General features: G+C 41.7%; 2 protein-coding genes across 2 annotated transcripts in view; both read right to left on the bottom strand.

Annotated features, from left to right (window-relative positions):
* LOC109937504 (collagen alpha-3(VI) chain-like) overlaps window positions 1-18373 on the bottom strand; it is a 747545-nt gene that overhangs the window by 206589 nt on the left and 522583 nt on the right. The window lies entirely within an intron of this gene.
* Window positions 15234-18373, bottom strand: part of LOC125483512 (collagen alpha-3(VI) chain-like) — a 53696-nt gene continuing 50556 nt past the window's right edge. The window contains exon 9 of the mRNA XM_048599147.1: window positions 15234-15962. Within this exon, the coding sequence (XP_048455104.1) occupies window positions 15949-15962 (14 nt within the window). The 3' untranslated portion in view covers window positions 15234-15948. The remainder of the gene's footprint in view (window positions 15963-18373) is intronic.

Consider the following 18373-nt stretch of genomic DNA (forward strand, 5'->3'; position numbering starts at 1 on the left):
CACAAGGCACAAGGCACAAGGCACAAGGCACAAGGCACAAGGCACAATTGACTGAATGAGTGCAGCTCCAACAACACTCAAGATGACACAAAATGGATGAGAAGGCAAGTGGTAAGGATGATACAAGGAGTGTGCAGAGAGGTATAAACAAGATAAGCAAGTGGGCAAAAACTTGGCAGATGGAAAATATTGTGGGAAAATGCAAGGCTAGCAGGAAGAGTAGAGGAGTTGAATATTATTTAAATGCCAGCAGAAAGCTACAAAATGGAGAAATTTTCGAGTCTTCACCATGAATCGTAAATAGCTAGCATCCAAATCTAGCAGGTAGTAGAGATGGCAAATGGAATATTGGCCTTTATTTCAAAGGGATTGGAGTATACAAGTAGGAAGGTTTTCCTAAAACTGGACAAGGCACTAGTCAGCTGGAATACTGTAAACAGGTTTGGGCCCCTAATCTAAGGAAAAATATACTAGAATTCCAGGTGGTCCATAGAAGGCTCACTGGAGTGATACCAGGTATGGAGGTAATGTCTTATGAGAAGATATTGAGGGAGATAGGGCCTGTACTCATTGGAATTTTAAAAAATGAGAGGTGACCTGTTTTGAAACATACAAGATTCTTAGAGGACTTGATAGGGTCAATGTGAAAAGGTTGCTTCTCCTAGGACTGGAGTAACTAGGACTGGAGGGTATAATCCCAGAAAAAGGTGTTGCACATTTAAGAGTGAGATAAGGAGGAATTTCTTTTTGAGTGTAATGAGACTGTGTTGCAGAGGGTGTCAAGGCTGGGTTGTGAAGTGTATCCAAGGCTGAGATAGATAGATTTTTGTGTTAAGGGAGTGATGGGTAATAGAGAAAAGGCTGGAAAGTGGAGTTGAGGATTACCCAATCAGCCATGAGCTCATTGAATGGCTGAGCAGACCCAATGGGCTGAATGGTCTAATTCTGCTTGTATTTATGATTCTATTGTCTTCAGAAATTTGACATCATCTAGGACAAAGCAGCCCACTTGATAAGCAGCCCATCCACGATGCTTAACATTTTCTCCTTCAATCTGGATCACCGTCACCTGCAGGTTGTCCTCCAGCCACACCCCAAACTGGCTTGGAAATATATCTCTAGGTCATTCACCGTAACCGGGGTCAAAATTGCAGACTCTGTTATTGACAGCGCTGTCAGTATCCCGAAATCCGAAACACTGCAGCAGCTTAAGAAGACGGCTCATCACCACTTTCTCAAGGGAAATTAGAGGTGGGCAATAAATGCTGATCCAGCCATCAAAGCCCAAATCCCATTAACATGAAGAGAAAAATTTACACTAGAAGTGTTTACTAAGCCTTATGTATCATGTGGAATAGTTGCCACTGACGCAGTGAAGTGTTGTCACATCTCGACTCCCACATGTAGTGTTTTGGAATCATTTTCAATTTATGTCTTCATTTTCCCTCAAGCAGAATGTATTACTATTCCTTGAATATGCAGGGAGGTTGCAATCTCAAGAGCAAAACTATGTGTGCTAACGCTTAAAATCTTTCACCCTAATCCTCATCCTGCACTGATCAATAGAGTCCGTTTGACTTGAAAGATGAAGAAGATACCAAAAATGTTTTTGGAGATAAAGATTTGGTCGAAGGCTAAATCTCCCAATGCTGACCAACGTCAACCAGGGACAACATGTGATAGAATTTATTTTCAAATAATGACCCTTGGCTCAAAACAGGGTTACAGTGGATTTTTTTTCGGCATCCTCAAATCAGTGATTCAATTGCTTGAATAAATTGAGGAAATGTTGCAATGCAACCTAGCCAGAAGTTCCAAGGTTTTGGCTCTGCTGTGTACAATGTAAAAAGTCCTATTTATGGAGAGATTGAGAGAAGAAAATCAGCAGGACGTACTGGGTGATGACATAGTTGACCACAAGAGGGAGCAAGTGGCTGTACAATGAGTAGTTCGGAAAATGCGGTAAATCTCATCGGCCAAGACTTTAAGTGCTTTTATAATGCCAAGTTAAAATATTGTTTCCAAAGGACCCAGTTGGACATCAATTCCCATGAAAAGGACAACATTTTCCACCAACAAACTTAATATGCTTCCTGTTGAAGGAACTATAAGGGTACATTCCAGCATCAGTCAAGCAGTCTTATATTAATCCTCTGAGTACATAGTCCAGCTGTCTTTTTTTCCTTATTACTTTCTCTTAGGGAATGTACAGTTTTCTGTTCATGTCCTCCTACACTGTAAGGAGGAAAGTCCATGGCAGAGCTCTGGAAAAAGCAATGCAGTGCTAGTGCTATGGCTTTTGGTTGTGTTAATTTGATCTTCAACAAAGTGGATTTAGATCACCTAAGTCACACTGGAGCTAAAACTGTCCTGAGCACCATCTAAATTATTTGGGAGATGTTTGCATGCACCTCCAGCAATTTCCATGATCTTGACTCTCTATTCATAGCTTTGGAACAGGAGATTCAAAGGTGATACATCAGATAGCTCGGTCTGGAGTATCCATAGAAGTTGGTTAGTCTGTTATGTAATGCTGCCCCAAACTGAATCCAATGTACTAGGTATTGTGCCTATCATATCAGCCTGTGTGTGTTTCTCCCAGTCGTTTGACTCCTGAACTGACACAAAATCAGCAAAAAAAATTAAAACATGCAAAACAGAAATTGCTGGAGAAATTCAGCAGATCTGACAGGATCTGTGGAGAGAGAAAAACAGAGCTAACTTTTCGAGTCCAGTGACCCTTCTTCAGAACTTGTTCTGAACAGATCTCGGAAGAAGGGTCACTGAACTCGAAACGGTAACTTTGTTTTATCATCATTGATGCTGCCAGATTTGCTGAGTTTTGGGCAGATTTGCTAAGCATTTTCTCTTTTTGTGTGTTTCTGATCTCCAGTATCGGCAGTTCTTTGTTTCATTATATACAAAAAGTACGTTGCCTTTATCTCTCAAGAAACAGGTGAATGTGCGTTGCAACTTTTATGATCAGACTCACTTATTCAATGAGTACAACATTTCACTGCTGTCACAGACTGAATTTATGTGTTCCCTCACTGCCCATAACCAGTATGTTTTAGGATGAGAGACGAATGTTTCCTTAATCTCAGAGTGTGTTTGTGATCCAATTAAATTTTTCGAGCAGCGGGATTTTGAGAAAATAAACATAAAGAAAATTATTTATTCTAACTGACTTACCTCCCCCCCTTAAAATGTAACATATTATTCACTGCTCTCACACACATTCTCACGCACAAAAATAGGATACAATTGAAGGAATTATCCTGTTACAGACTTTAAGTATCTCAGTCTCTTTTGTGGCAGGCCTAATGGACTGAATTTTAACAGTTATTTAGCTTAGCGTGAGTCAGGTTTGGTGGAGTAATTCTCACTATGAGGCTGAGCATGTTTTCTTGCTGTATCTTACCAAACTTACCAATGTTATGGGTTAGCATTTCAGCTTCATATGTGGCTTCTGGGCACAGTCAAGGTGGTCATTAACAGGCCCAGGTAGCTGATGCACGAAGGGGATACTGTCTGCAACAGGGTGTGACTGGTGTGAGAGGATGCGGTGTCTGTTTATATGTAAAGGCCTTCTCTGACCAGTGGGCACTTCAGAAATTTCATTTCAATTTGAACCATGACGCTTAGTTGAAAGCTTCATTTTGTTTTTGTAGCAGTGAGCCTTTCCAAATGGGGCGTTTTATTACCTAAAGGAGAGCAACAAAAACTTTGCTAATACTGAATCATTGATCCCGCTGCAGTTTTCCTGTTGATTGTTATTCATTTGCTATCACTTTCATATGTGGCTCCTCAATCATGCATCTCCACTTGCCACCTTTTAACTTCTATCCTGTTCCTCGGTAATAGTTAAGACTTCAGGATGTCTGTTAGACATTTCCTTTGGGTTTTTTAATGCCTGTCTAGTTTAAAAATACTCATTTTAAGAAAAAGAAGCTCAGTGACATGTTTCAGCGCAGCATATGCACTCGCAGTGTGATGTATTTCTCAGCACTAAAAGTTGCATACATAAATCATCAGGACCTTGTTTTATGCACACAAAAGGAAGTTGTACTTACATTGCAATTTTTTTCAAAAAAGGGAGGCATGAAGACTATCAATTGTTGTTGAATCCCCCATGGCAACATCCTGACCAATCAGAATTTCTATGCCTGTTTTGAGAATTAACATTGATAGTTAACAGTTCTTGCTGCACCTCCATCCCAGTTGCAGCTCAACCAATCAGCACCCTCTTCTCACTCTGTATAAAATGGCGTCTCTTTCTTCAAATCTCTTCCTTGTGTCGGAGTTCTGATGGATGCAGGGTGAAAAGCTTCCACTTCTAGGTTCCTTTGAGCAATTTTTTTAAGATTTCCATGACTAAGCATTAATTTATAAATTGTACCCTTTTGATCTGCCTGAAAACAACTAAACTCTCACCCGCTTTCTTAATGGAGTCTTTGTCAAGTATTTGCTGACTCTGCTCCATACATTTGTTGGGGTGGCGTACAGTTTATATTACCCTGTTCAATGTGAATTCTCTCACAAAGACAGTGGACTTGGGAGTGAGGAGGGGATAATATTACCACCGGCAGTCATTAATGCGGCCATCACCAGATCCACAGTGCATCGAGTAATACCAGCTCACTCCCTCCATGAGTACTGCCTCTCCAATCAGCAGGCCAGCAGCTTAGCAACCTCAGTAGTGCCACTACTGGTGGTGGCCATTGCTGGCATTACAGCTGCACAGAGGGAGTGCCTTCATGGCTGGGCGTACTCAAAGAAGAGCAAGTGGGCTTGGGGAACCCAAAGGCCAGGAATGCAAGCTTTGACAATTGGATGAGAGAGAATTGGGGACATGAAGTATGAGTTGTGTCATTGCCACAGAAGTGGCCATAAACTAACACTGTCCCCCAACAACCCCTGCTCCCCCCCCACCCCCCGAAACCCAAGCCCACTAGGAAGCTACTTGCATTTACTGCCTGCTGATGTCAAAACTGCATGACCTTGGGAAGATGTTGGGCATCCCCTTGTCACTTTGCCAAGTCAATTTACCAGCCTTTCCACCTCTCAGCCTGTCTCCAAAAGGGCGGGTAGGATTCCAGCCAATGTTACCCTCTGCCCAAACTGTCCTGCAACTGGTGTGAAAGGAGGAACTTTAAATGTTACGGCCAAAGGATGAGGAAACAGGCAACAGTTGAGCAAAAAGGAAGGCTGGCACTTCATCTGAGTTAGAGCTGCAGTTTTACTAATCATGTGTACATGGGTTTAAAATGTAAGGGCCCTTTTGAAGGCTGCATTGCAACATAACTTCAGTCTGAGTGCGTGGTGTATTCATAAGAGACACAGTGCAGTGCATGTAGCACCATTTCTGCTCAGGTACCCATCTTCAATCCTGAGAAGGATTTTCACGTTTTCTTCTGTGGACTGTAGAAATGGAATCCCTCATTGACTCTGTTTTGATTTCTCCTGCCATTGATACTTACCTCATTGCCAGGATTTCTACAGATCTTTAAAGCTGCCCTCATAATAATTGGATGGGAGTAGGCCACTCAATTCCTCAATTCTGCCTGTTTGATACTGGCTCATGCATACAACTCAAAGTGTACGCCTTTTCTCTACAACTGTTCATTCCTGTGCCTAATGAAAGAGAACCTCAGTCTTAACATTTGGCACAGAATCAATTAAGTTTAACAGAAAGGGTTCCAGGAATCCATTGTACTTATTTGGAGCTCTTTCCTGATTTCACACCTAAATAGCTACTTTGAATTTTATTCCCTTTTATTCCAGATTTCCCCTTGATTTTTTTTGTTCTCTCTGTTGCTACTCAATCAAATCTCTGAATTATTTTGAATGCCTTACTTATGTCATTCCTCAAGTTAATAAGAGCTGTTTCTACAACCTGTTCTGATAAGTGAACATTTTAAGCTGTGTTATGGTTTTGGTAAATCTGTGCTCTACTCTCTCCAAGGTCAATATTATATTCTCAGAGGATCAGTAACCAAAAATTCATGCCGTACACTCGATGGGGTCTGAGCAAGACCCTGTACGAGAGTTTGAAAATGCAAAAATTTAACAAAGAGAAGATCTGACAGTCCATCCAAACTGTCCATGATGCCTTATGCATTTTCACAGCTACCATTCATGCTCTCATTCAGGTGAATAAGAGGAATTGGAAAGTCCTCTCACATCTCTGTCAGAAATCAAAACTAGACCAGGAGATGACATAGGCCATAAGACCATTAGATATAGGAGCAGAATTAGGCCATTCGACCTATCAAGTCTGTTCCACCATTTGATTATGACTGATATGTTACTCAATACCATTCTCCTGCCTTCACCCCGTAACCCTTAAACCCCTTACTAATCAAGAACCTATCTATCTCTGTCTTAAACACAATCAATGAATTGGCCTCCAAAGCCTTTTGTGGGAATGAGTTCCACAGAGTCACCACTGTCAGGCTGAAGAAATTCCTTCTCATATCAGTTATAAAAGGCCACCTCTTCACTCTGATGCTGTGTCCTCAGGTCCTAGAGTCTCCCACTAGTGGAAACATTGTCTCCTTGTCTACTCTAACCAGGCCTCTCAATATTTTGTAAACTTCAATCAGATTCCCTTTCATCATTCCAAACTCAATTGTGTACAGGCCATGGCTTATGCTATGTTATAACCGACTTTTCCTATATGAAGATCTTAACTTTAACCAGGAGCAGATCCAGCTCTTGCTTGAAAGCGTACAAGTTAGTATTTACTGAATGAACAGGAAACGTAGTGTACAGTTCGACTATTCCCTGGGAAAAGAAAAAAAATTTAAAAATCAAACAAGTTCCCAATCTAAAATAAATTGTAAGTGAGATCACTAAGCCTCTTTAAACTATTTACAAAAAAAAAATCTGTGTTTATAAATCGCAACCAAAGTCCCCTGTCAACATTTTTATAAACAAATAGACTCCCCGCCTCATTGAGCCTGTTTAGGTTTTAAAAGAGTTTTAAGCTCAGGACAGCTCCTTCTTTACAGCAAAATATCCTTGGAAATTGGAAGTCACACACCCAAGCATGTCATTTCTGATTTTCTCAGTGGCTGGGGTTTCAAGCAGACAGCTGACTATTTAAATCATTTCCTGTCCCCAGTTCAATCTCATTTTAGTGTCCTGCTTCCTGGAATCAAGCATCTGCAGTGTAGCTCAGGTCAGAATAGATCCGTTGTTGGTGTTTTAAGGGGAAAGTCGGGTGCCCTTTGGTGAGGGGAAGAAGTGGATCATGCACCATCTGCATGTGCTTAAAAAGTGTGAGAATCCATTGGAAGGCAATTGGTGGTGCAGGCTCACAGGGCCGAATGACCTACTCCTGCACCTATTTTCTAAGGCAGCAAGTAAATAGAGGAGCCTTGGTTGGTGTGGTGGGTATGAGGAGTTAAGTAGGATACAGGGCATTAGATAGCATGGAATGTATGGTGTATTATGAGGGTGGATAAATTGCATGGGTGGGGCATGGGGGATAAGTTTAACATACATGGATCATGGCGAATGTATATGGGAGGAGAGGAGTACAAGGCATGAGGGTTGGATGACTAATTTTAGTCTCAGTAGGTTTTTGTTAAACTTAAACTTTGGGGTGACACCGTGGTTAGCACTGCTGCCTCACAATGCCAGGGACCCGGGTTCAATTCCACCCTTGAGCGACTGTCTGTGTGGAGTTTGCGCATTCTCCCCATGTCTGCGTGGGTTTCCTCCAGGTGCTCTGGTTTCCTCCCACAGTCCAAAGATGTGCAGGTTAGGTGGGTTAGTCATGGTAATTGTGGGGTTATGGGAATAGAGTAGGGGGTGGTCTGGGTAGGATGCTCTTCGGAGGGTCAGTGTGGACTCAATGGGTTGAATGGCCTGCTTCCACACTGTAAGGATTCTATGATTACACACAGTGACAGTGTATGGAGCTTGCCACGAGCCTATCCTGCCTCCTGCCTCATTCTGGAGCTGCACAAAATACCCTGCCTGGAATACCCTGGAATAAAACTCCAACCTCCATGAGCTAGTTTTTCCCATGTCAGGTTTACACAGCCAAGAAATGTCCCATCTCTAAATTCCCAATCTAGGAAGTAAAATTTAGGTCACAGAAACAATCCTCTGCTTCCTGTTCCCCCATTTCAAAGACTTGATATCCCTCCCCACAACCAGAACAGAAATAAACTTGATAAAGTACTGTAACTGAAATCTAAGGTCTTACACATCGAGTAAACAAGGTGCAGGGCTGGATGAACACAGCAGGCCAAGCAGCATCATAGGAGCAGAGAGGCTGACGATTCGGGCCTAGACCCTTATGTGTTTTGTTCAGAGAATTGTCCTAGATCACTGTTTAATTTAGTTATAGCTTCATTGCATTGATGTGGCACTTTTTCAAAATTGCAAAACTAAACAAGCAGTTCTCACCAGTTCAGTATTAATATTTAATATTTTCTTTTCCCTGTCGGGTGAATGTATTTTTAGTATTTGGCCCATCCATAACTTTCTGAAGTTAAAAGCATTTTGCCAACACATGCCCAATCCCACAGCACATCTACATCTGCTTGTAGTCGTTGAATATTCTTAACAGTTCATATTTTCACACAGGCTTTGGTATCATCCAGAAAACCTGTTGGTCATTTCACTAACACCTCTGTTCAGATACACAATGATAATAGTGGATAACAAATGTTCAAACATCAATTCCACCAGAGTATCACTTCTAACCAGTCTCTCAGAATATCCAAATTGATTGGCACCCACTTTCTGCTAGTGATTACTTAGTTAATTCTCAATTAACCAATGATTGCTATTAACTTCCCTCTCACCACAGATTACCATCAATTCCTCAAACTTCTGTCTTGTCGGAAATCTATTATTCGGCATTGTATCAAAGGTTTCCAGAAAGTCCAGGCAGGCAATCCCTGTCAGGATACCCTTTCACCAATCTTTTAATAAACAAACCAACTGCAATCAAACCAAAGCATCACTCGCTCACATTTGAATTCCGGTTCCTTTCTGGTGAAAATTAACGTGGCAAGAGCCTTTTCTTTTCATCTGCACACCAGCTTTTAGTGATATGTATGCCAAAATCCCTTTGATCCTGCAGATCCTTGTCTCTCACTAAAGTACTTGTTCTGGGAATTTGTCAGAAGTAAATTAAATGACTCCATTCTTTCCCAGGTCAAACATCATCTTGTCTTTGCAGCCTGTGTTGTCTTGTCACTTTTTGCTCCATCTACAGTATGCAACTTATTGACCTGGATTGTTTTCTTTTGGGGACCAAGGGAATTTCATGCAATTCTCTTGAAGGTAACTGTTACCATGCCACCAAGCGGCAGGTTGGCTAATTGGAGCACTAAGAGAGGTGGTCACTGTTAATGTAGGTTAGGGATTGTGAGGGTTCCTCAAACTAGAAGCACTCTTTCAAGACCTCTATAATTTTTTTTAATTCAAGTGAGCAACAGCAACAGAATCATACCCCAACACAATCTGCAACCTCACGGCCTGGCATATCCCCCACTCAGTCAAAGAACATAGAACAAAGAAAATTACAGCACAGGAACAGGCTGTTCAGCCCTCCAAGCCTGCACCGATCCAGATCCTCTATCTAAACCTGGCGCCTATTTTCCAAGGATCTGTATCCCTCTGCTCCCTGCCCATTCATGTATCTGTCTAGATACATCTTAAATGATGCTATCGTGCCCGCCTCTACCACCTCCGCTGGCAACGTGTTCCAGGCACCCACCACCCCCTGCGTAAAGAACTTTCCATGCATATCTCCATTAAACTTTTCCCCTCTCACCTTGAAATTGTGACCCCTAGTAATTGAGTCCCCCACTCTGGGGAAAAGCTTCTTGCTATCCACTCTGTCTATACCTCTCATGATTTTGTAGACCTCAATCAGGTCCCCCCTCAACCTCCGTCTTTCTAATGTAAATAATCATAATCTACTCAACCTCTCTTCATAGCTAGCATCCTCCATACCAGGCAACATCCTGGTGAACCTTCTCTACACCCTTTCCAAAGCATCCACATCCTTTTGGTAATGTGGCGACCAGAACTGTATGCAGTATTCCAAATGTGGTCGAACCAAAGTCCTATACAACTGTAACATGACCTGCCAACTCTTGTACTCAATACCCCAGTGAAAGCATGCCGTATGCCTTCTTGACCACTCTATCGACCTGCGTTGCCACCTTCAGGGTACAATGGACCTGAACACCCAGATCTCTCTGTGCATCAATTTTCCCCAGGGCTTTTCCATTTACCGTATAGTTCGCTCTTGAATTGGATCTTCCAAAATGCATCACCTCGTATTTGCCTGGATTGAACTCCATCTGCCATTTCTCCGCCCAACTCTCCAACCTATCTATATTCTGCTGCATTCTCTGACAGTCCCCTTCACTATCTGCTACTCCACCAATCTTAGTGTCATCTGCAAACTTGTTAATCAGACCATCTATATCTTCCTCCAGATCATTTATGTATATCACAAACAACAGTGGTCCCAACATGGATCCCTGTGGAACACCACTGGTCACAGTTCTCCATTTTGAGAAACTCCCTTCCGCTACAACTCTCTGTCTCCTATTGCCCAGCCAGTTCTCTATCCATCTAGCTAGTACACCCTGAACCCCATGCAACCTCACTTTGTCCATCAGCCTACCATGGGGAACCTTATCAAACACCTAACTGAAGTCCATGTATATGACATCTACAGCCCTTCCCTCATCTATCAACTTTGTCACTTCCTCAAAGAATTCTTTCAAGTTGGTAAGACATGACCTTCCCTGCACAAAACCATGCTGCCTATCACTAATAAGCCCATTTTCTTCCAAATGTAAATAGATCCTATCCCTCAGTATCTTCTCCAGCAGCTTCCCCACCACTGACGTCAGGCTCACCGGTCTATAATTACCTGGATTATCCTTGCTACCCTTCTTAAACAAGGGAACAACATTAGCAATTCTCCAGTCCTCCGGGACCTCACCCGTGCTCAAGGATGCTGCAAAGATATCTGTTAAGGCCCCAGTTATTTCCTCTCTCGCTTCCCTCAGTAACGTGGGATAGATCCCATCTGGACCTGGGGACTTGTCCACCCTAATGCCTTTTAGAATACCCAACACTTCCCCCCTCCTTATGCTGACTTGACCTAGAGTAATCAAACATCTATCCCTAACCTCAACATCCGTCATGTCCCTCTCCTCGGTGAATACCGACATAAAGTACTCATTAAGAATCTCACTCATTTTCTCTGACTCCTCGCATAACTTCCCTCCTTTGTCCTTGAGTGGGCCAACCCTTTCTCTAGTTACCCTCTTGCTCCTTACGTATGAATAAAAGGCTTTGGGATTTTCCTTAACCCTGTTTGCTAAAGATATTTCATGACCCCTTTTAGCCCTCTTAATTCCTCGTTTCAGATTGGTTCTACTTTCCTGATATTTTTCCAGTCATTACCATTAAGCCAGGGGATCAACCCTGGTTCAACGGAGAGTGCAGGATGGCATGCCAGGAGCAGTACCAGGCATACTTAAAAATGAGCTGTCAATCTGGGGAAGCTACCAAACAGGACTACTTGCATGACAAAGAGATAAGCAGCAAGTGATGGACAGAGCTAAGCAATCCCACAACCAATGGATCAGATCTAAGCTTTGCAGTCCTGCCACATCCAGTTGTGAATGGTGGTGGACAATTAAATAACTTATTCCAGGAGGAGGCTCTGCATATATGCCCATCCTGAAAGATGGAAGAGTTCCACACATCAGTGCAAAAGACAAGACTGAAACGTTTGCTGCAATCTGCAGCTAGAAATGCTAAGTGGATGATGCATCTTGGCTTCCTGTAATGGTCCCCAGCATCACAGATGCCAGTCTTCAGCTAATTCGATTCACTCCATGTGATATCAAGAAATGGTCGGAGGCACTGGATACTGCAAAGGCTACGGGCCCTGACAACATTCTGGCAATAGTACTGAAGACTTGTGCTCCAGTATGTGCGGCTCCCCTCGCCAAGCTGTTCCAGTACAGTTACAACACTGGCATCTACCCGACAATGTGGATTGCCCAGGTATGTCCTGTACATAAAAAGCAGGACAAATCCAACTCGGCCAATTACTGCCCCATCAGTCTATTCTCTCAATCATGAGTAAAGTGATGGAAGGTGTCATCAACAGCGCTATCAAGCAGCACCTACTCAGCAATAACCTGCTCAGTGACGCCCAGTTTGGGTTCCACCAGGGCCACTCAGCTCCTGACCTCATTACAGCCTTGGTTCAAATATGGACAAAAGAGCTGAATTCCAGAGGTGAGTTGAGAGTGACAGCCCTTGACGTCGAGGCTGTATTCAACCAAGTGTGGCATCAAGGAACCCTAGAAAGACTGGAATCAATGGGTATCAGGGGGCAGACTGTCCGGTGGTTGGAGTCATACCTGACATGTAGGAAGATGGTTGTGGTTGTTGGAGGTCAATCATCTCAGCTCCAGGACATCTCTGCAGGGGTTCCTCAGGGTTGTGTCCTAGGCCCAACCATCTTCAACTGCTTAATCAATGACCTTCCCTCCACCATAAGGTCAGAAGTGGGGATGTTTGCCGATGATTGCACAATATTCAGCATTATTTGTGACTTCTCAGATACTCAAGCAGTCCATGTTCAAATGCAATAAGATCAGGACAATGCCCAGTCTGGGGCTGACATTTGGCAAGTAACATTCACACCACACAAACACCAGACTATGACCATCACCAACAAGAGACAATCTTTTCACCACTCCTTGATATTCAATGGTGTTACCATCACTGAATACCCCACTGTCAACATCCTGTGGGTTATCATTGACCAAAAACCATACTGGACCTGCCAAATAAAAATGTGCATTAGCCATGGGAAATTAAGGGTTAGAGGGAAAGGGCGGGTGATAGGTCTGGGTGAGATGCTCTTCAGAGGGTCAGTGTGGACCTGTTGGGCCAAATGGCCTGTTTCCACACTCTAGGGATTCAATGATTCAACAGCAGGTCAGAGGCTAGGAGTACTTCAGTGAGTAACTCACCTCCTGACCCCGCAAACAACGTCCACCATCTACAAGGCACAAGTCAGGAGTGTAATGGAATACTCCCCACTTACCTAGATGAGTGTACCTCCAACAACACCCAAGAAGCTTGACACCATCCAAGACAAAGCAGCCCACTTAATTGATACCACATTCACAAACATCCACTCCCTCCACCACCAATGTTCAGTAGCAGCAATGTGTGCTATCTACAAGACGTTCTGCAGAAATTCACCAAAGATCCTCAGACAGCACCTTCCAAACACATGACCACTTCTATTTGCAGGAGAAGGACAGCAGATACATGGGAACACCACCACCTTCAAATTCCCCTCCAAGCCACTCACCATTCTGACTTGGAAATATATCACCATTCCTTCATTGTCACTGGGTCAAAATCCTGGAATTCCCTCCCCAAGGGGATTCTGAATCAAACTACGGCAGGTGAACTGCAGCAGTTCAAGAAGGCAGCTCCTAACTACCTTCTCAAGGGCAACTAGGAAGGGGTAATAAATGCTGGCACAGCCAGTGACACCCATGTCCCACGACTGAAAAATAAATTAAACCAGTTGATGTCCTCTCACTTCTTTGTGTATTCCCACCCTCTCGCATATCACTTTGTGAAAAAATTGCCAAGAGGCGTTCGGAGCTGTGAATCCATTACACCTCTCATCTGTGTAGAATTGCTGGCATTCTCATCTCCTAACGCACCTGCCTAATAAAATCTTGTGGTCTGCCTCTCATGGTTTAGAGCAACGTGCAAAATGTGAAATCCAACTCCCTATTCCCTCACCCAACTATGTGTTGAAGTATGTGTTGGAGTACATCACCCTTGTTATATCCTGCAAGTTAGAAAATATTTTCTTTATTCTTATTCGCCAACCAATTAACCACCCGCATGACAAAATTATATCCAATACTGTATGCTTGCATTTTTGTCAGAAATGACTACTAGAAATCTACACAGCGTTATCAAGATGTAGGGAATACGTTTCCCAAAGGGAAATTCAGCAGGACCATCTCTACTCAGAGTGTTTGGTATAAGGAACTAGTGTCCACAAAGAGTAGTAGAGGAGGCGAACAATAATTCATTTACAGGGGTGTTAACTAAATATTTGTGGGAGTGAGGCATAATGAAGTACTGATGAGATTGCAGGAAGAAAGGTAGATGGCGGCTCATGTGAATCATAAACACTGGAATGCACATTTTAGACAAAATTGCATATTCTTGTGCTGTTAACACTATGTGATGGGCAACATCGATAGTTATTTCCTCTGTCTGATATAGTGATGACCTTCTTAGAAAATAGAACTCGATTAACCAGACTTGAATAATTGAGTTCCATCCAGCCATAGCCATGATGTTTTCTGAAATAAAATTAACTCTTATTCCGGGAGGGACCCAAATTTAAAATTCCTAACCTTGTTTTCAATCAACTAAGGGACTTCAGCCCCCTTTCTAACCTCCTGCAGCCCTGTAACCCTCCAAGATGTCTGCACTCTGCCAATTCTGACTCCTTGTGTCATTAATTTTCATTGCTACACCATTGGGTGTCGATGTCTTCAGCTGCCGAGAACCTAAGTTCTGGAATTCCATTCTTATATTTCTTCCTCTCAATCCACCTCTCTCTTTCTCTCTCTCTCTCTCTCTCTCTCCTCCATTAAAACTCATCTTAAAACCAACCTCTTCAACTAAGCTTTTGGTCAACTGTCAAAATTGGTCTGTTAACACTCACGTTTTGCAACATTAAAGGTGTTAAATACATGCCAAGCAGCATCTGTACAGGAGAGACAGAGTTAATGTTACAAGTCATGGGATGAAACACTCACTTTTCTACCTCTCCGGTCTGTCCTGCTGAGTATTTCAGGCATCTTCCGTTTTATATTTCAGGTTTCCAGCACCTGTAGCATTTAGCTTCTCTGCAGTTTGTTGCCTACATGTACTATCTCCTGTAGTTTAATCTCCCGTATTTCCTGGCAGTTTATTTAACCCTGTTTCACTTGATAAGAAGCTACCAGTTCTTTTTTAACTTTGGCAGGTTTCTAGAGGCTCAAAGATAATTGGGATGTAATCAAATATTAGGACTGTCACAATTCAATACTCATACGCTCTCCTGCATCAAAAGCCCACAGGCACAGAAGTCATTTAGATAGAATATAGAAATGATTCATTGATAAGAGTCAGAAGAATTTCATTTTAAAATCAACTTTTATTTGTTACTTTAGAAATTCCTGATGGAATATAGAGGATTTAAACCCAGGTAGGTTTGTGAGAGCTACTTTCAAATTTTGATCAAACTTTGGTTGCCATGACAGCTAGAAAGAGATAATTTGGTGGGAACAAGAAATTCTGATCATTTCTCGAGTAGGCAGATAGCTGCGACAATTGGATTTGGAAATATATATACATACTAAGTAGTAGCAAATCAGCTTTGGTGTATATACACAACCCAAACAAAAAAAATGAGCGTAACAAAAAATTCACTCATGATCGTGATAACTTAACATCCAATCATGCTCTGGTCTTTTTTGACGGCAATCTCTCAAACTGTTAAAAGGTGCTGGAGTGAGGAGCGATGCAATTGAGTGAACAGTGCTGCCTAGTTCCCTTACATTCCGACCATGTTTATCCCAGGTAATTCTGTTAACTATAATTTGTAAATAATTTTATAAAATATGCCAGATATATAGATACAATTTTACACTGATAGTTGAAGACACTAAGATAACTCAGAAAATTATTGTCGAAAGGATGGCTTCCAAAGATATTCAGTCTTCATGTTGCTCTGATTGCAAAGTGATGTATCCATGACCATTGTTCTTCTTTATTGTTCTGTAGTTTAATCTATGGAGAGGAACTTGAATGGTGCTATACAAAAATCCACAGGCATGACAGTTATATCATTCATTGGGGCTGATCTGTGAGAAAACAAAAAAACTGCTTAAATCTTTAATGTCTTTCAATACAGATTTAGATTCGCAATGGTGTAATACAAACTGTGATATGCACACAATTAAAAGTAACAATACTTTTCTATATTGGCAATCTTTTTAAAATCAATAACAAACTCATGAGTGCATTTTTATATTCAAAGTCGTAATTTTGTAACAAATAACAAAATAAAACCTCCCTTCGTGTATTTTGTCTTCATGTCATCTTCGTGACAATTTATACCTACCTATATTGTGGCAAGAATGCAAAACTTATAATTTTACAGGAAGCAGAGAGAAACAGTTAGCAACTGGGTCTCAGATGGGATGAAGTTTATATGAATGTTCTGTAGGGATCAGTACTGGGACAATTGCTGTTTATGATATCTCTTAATGGTTTGGACTTGAGTGTACAGGGCAGAATTTCAAAATCTGGAAGGGTAGTGAACTGCAAAAAACATAAAGATAGGCTTCATTAAGACACAGACTGGCAAAATGGATTGTCATATGACAAATTAAATTTAAGTGTGAATGATGCATTTTGGTTTGAAAAACGAGGAGAAGCAATATAAACTGTACAATTCTACAGCTGGTGCAGGAGTAAAGAGGCCTGGCAGTACATGTGCATAAATCATTGAAGATAATAGTGCAGGGTGAAAAAACATCTTTTCAAAAAAAACATGAGAACGAAGGCTTAAATAGAATTTAAGTGTTCAAAGGCAAAATATGTCACAACGAGCCTCTTTAGATTTGGAGTGTTGTGCCCAATGCTGGGAATTTTAACAGGTTATGACGATCTCAGAGAGGGTTCAGCAGAGGAGCAATGATTGTTTTCATTGCTCCTCTTTTTGGACTGGAGAATTGCATCTTAGAGCTCATTGTTTAAATCCAAAGTTACTCAAGTTCCTATATCATTCCGAAAGAAACAGTGGAAGTAAAGTCAGGCAAACGCTTTGTTGAAATTCCAGTTTCCTTTGTTCTGGAGTCAAATGAAGAGTCAACTTTGGCATCACTGCAACTAAAACCACTTCAACTCTGTAGTGTATTGGAACTCAAATTAGCTGTAACATTGATGTATAGATGTTAAGTGTAACATTGCTATGCATCAATAAAAATCTGTTGACTTTAGCTTGTTAAATAGGAAAACATGAAACAAAAGTTCACTTTTTTAAACAAAAAATCCTGAATTCCACTGCAAGAATTCTGTATGAGATTCATAAATAAACGTGAGTCAACAACGATCACCTGAACGATATTATTAGATCTGTCCAAAATGTTATGAGGCGAGGTGACAGAATTTGGAGTGAATGTTCTGAGCTGTTTAAACAACAGGTTGAGAGGTAAAAGGGCAAGCAATGCTACAGGTGTGGGCGTCAGGATAGGTTAATGGTAGTTTACCCCTGCCATGGTAAATTGACAGAAGTTGCAATCTTGATCTCAAGCTGCCAGCTCAGCCATTTAAGCACCCAATCAATTGCCATTTCCACAGAAAATTGCCCCATGTCAGAAAATCTATGGGAGGATGCCAGGTAAACCTTGGAGGCCTCCCAACAGGTTTTTAGCTGAGAGTCTTTTTGATGGGCAGCTCCACAAAGGGGGATGCCCAAGCAGCAACTGACACCCAGTGCTTCATTCACCACCATTGGAATAACCTCCTCTTCACCTACCAGCTCTTTCAGCCAGCTGGCCCAGTCACAGCCCACTCACCACCCCGCCCCCCACCCCCCCAACCCCCTGCACCAAAACAAAACTAAGTCTCATGTCTTTGCCAATGTTATTGCATTCCTTTTACATACAGTTTAAGGGATGTAAGTGTGGGTCCAGGACTGCTATTTTGAATTTAAACTAGAGCAACAATGAGGACGTGAGGAAAAGAGCTAGCAAAAGTGAACTGGCAATTTAAGTTATAGGATAGTTCAAAAGAGATACAGTGGCAAACATTTAAGGGGATATTCCAGAAAGCACAGAGGGGCTACAGTCCAACAAATAAGAACATTTCTAAGGGACAGACCCAACCACACATGGTTAACTTAAAAAGTCAAAGATAGTATCAAACTCAAAGACATATAATTCTGAACACAGAGGTGGAAGGTCAAAAGATTGGACATGATCTAAAAAAAGCAAAGAATTACTAAAAACTTATAAGGAAGGGGTAACTAAAAAAAAAGAAAGTAAGCCAAAAATATGAAAACAGACAGGAAATTTTTCTTCAGGTATTTTAAAAAAAGAGTTCATAAAGTAAGTGTCAGTCCAAAAGAAAAAGAGTCTGGAGAATCAAGAAAAAGATAATGGATAAAGAGATGACAGATGAATTGAACAGATTTTTCGCATTGGTCTTCACTAGAGCTGTAAATCAGGAATTGAAAGAGAAGGTTAACTCAAAAAAATGTACAAATACC

This window comes from Rhincodon typus, chromosome 7, assembly GCF_021869965.1.
Source record: "Rhincodon typus isolate 14 chromosome 7, sRhiTyp1.1, whole genome shotgun sequence".
NCBI classification, from domain to species: Eukaryota; Metazoa; Chordata; class Chondrichthyes; order Orectolobiformes; family Rhincodontidae; genus Rhincodon; species Rhincodon typus.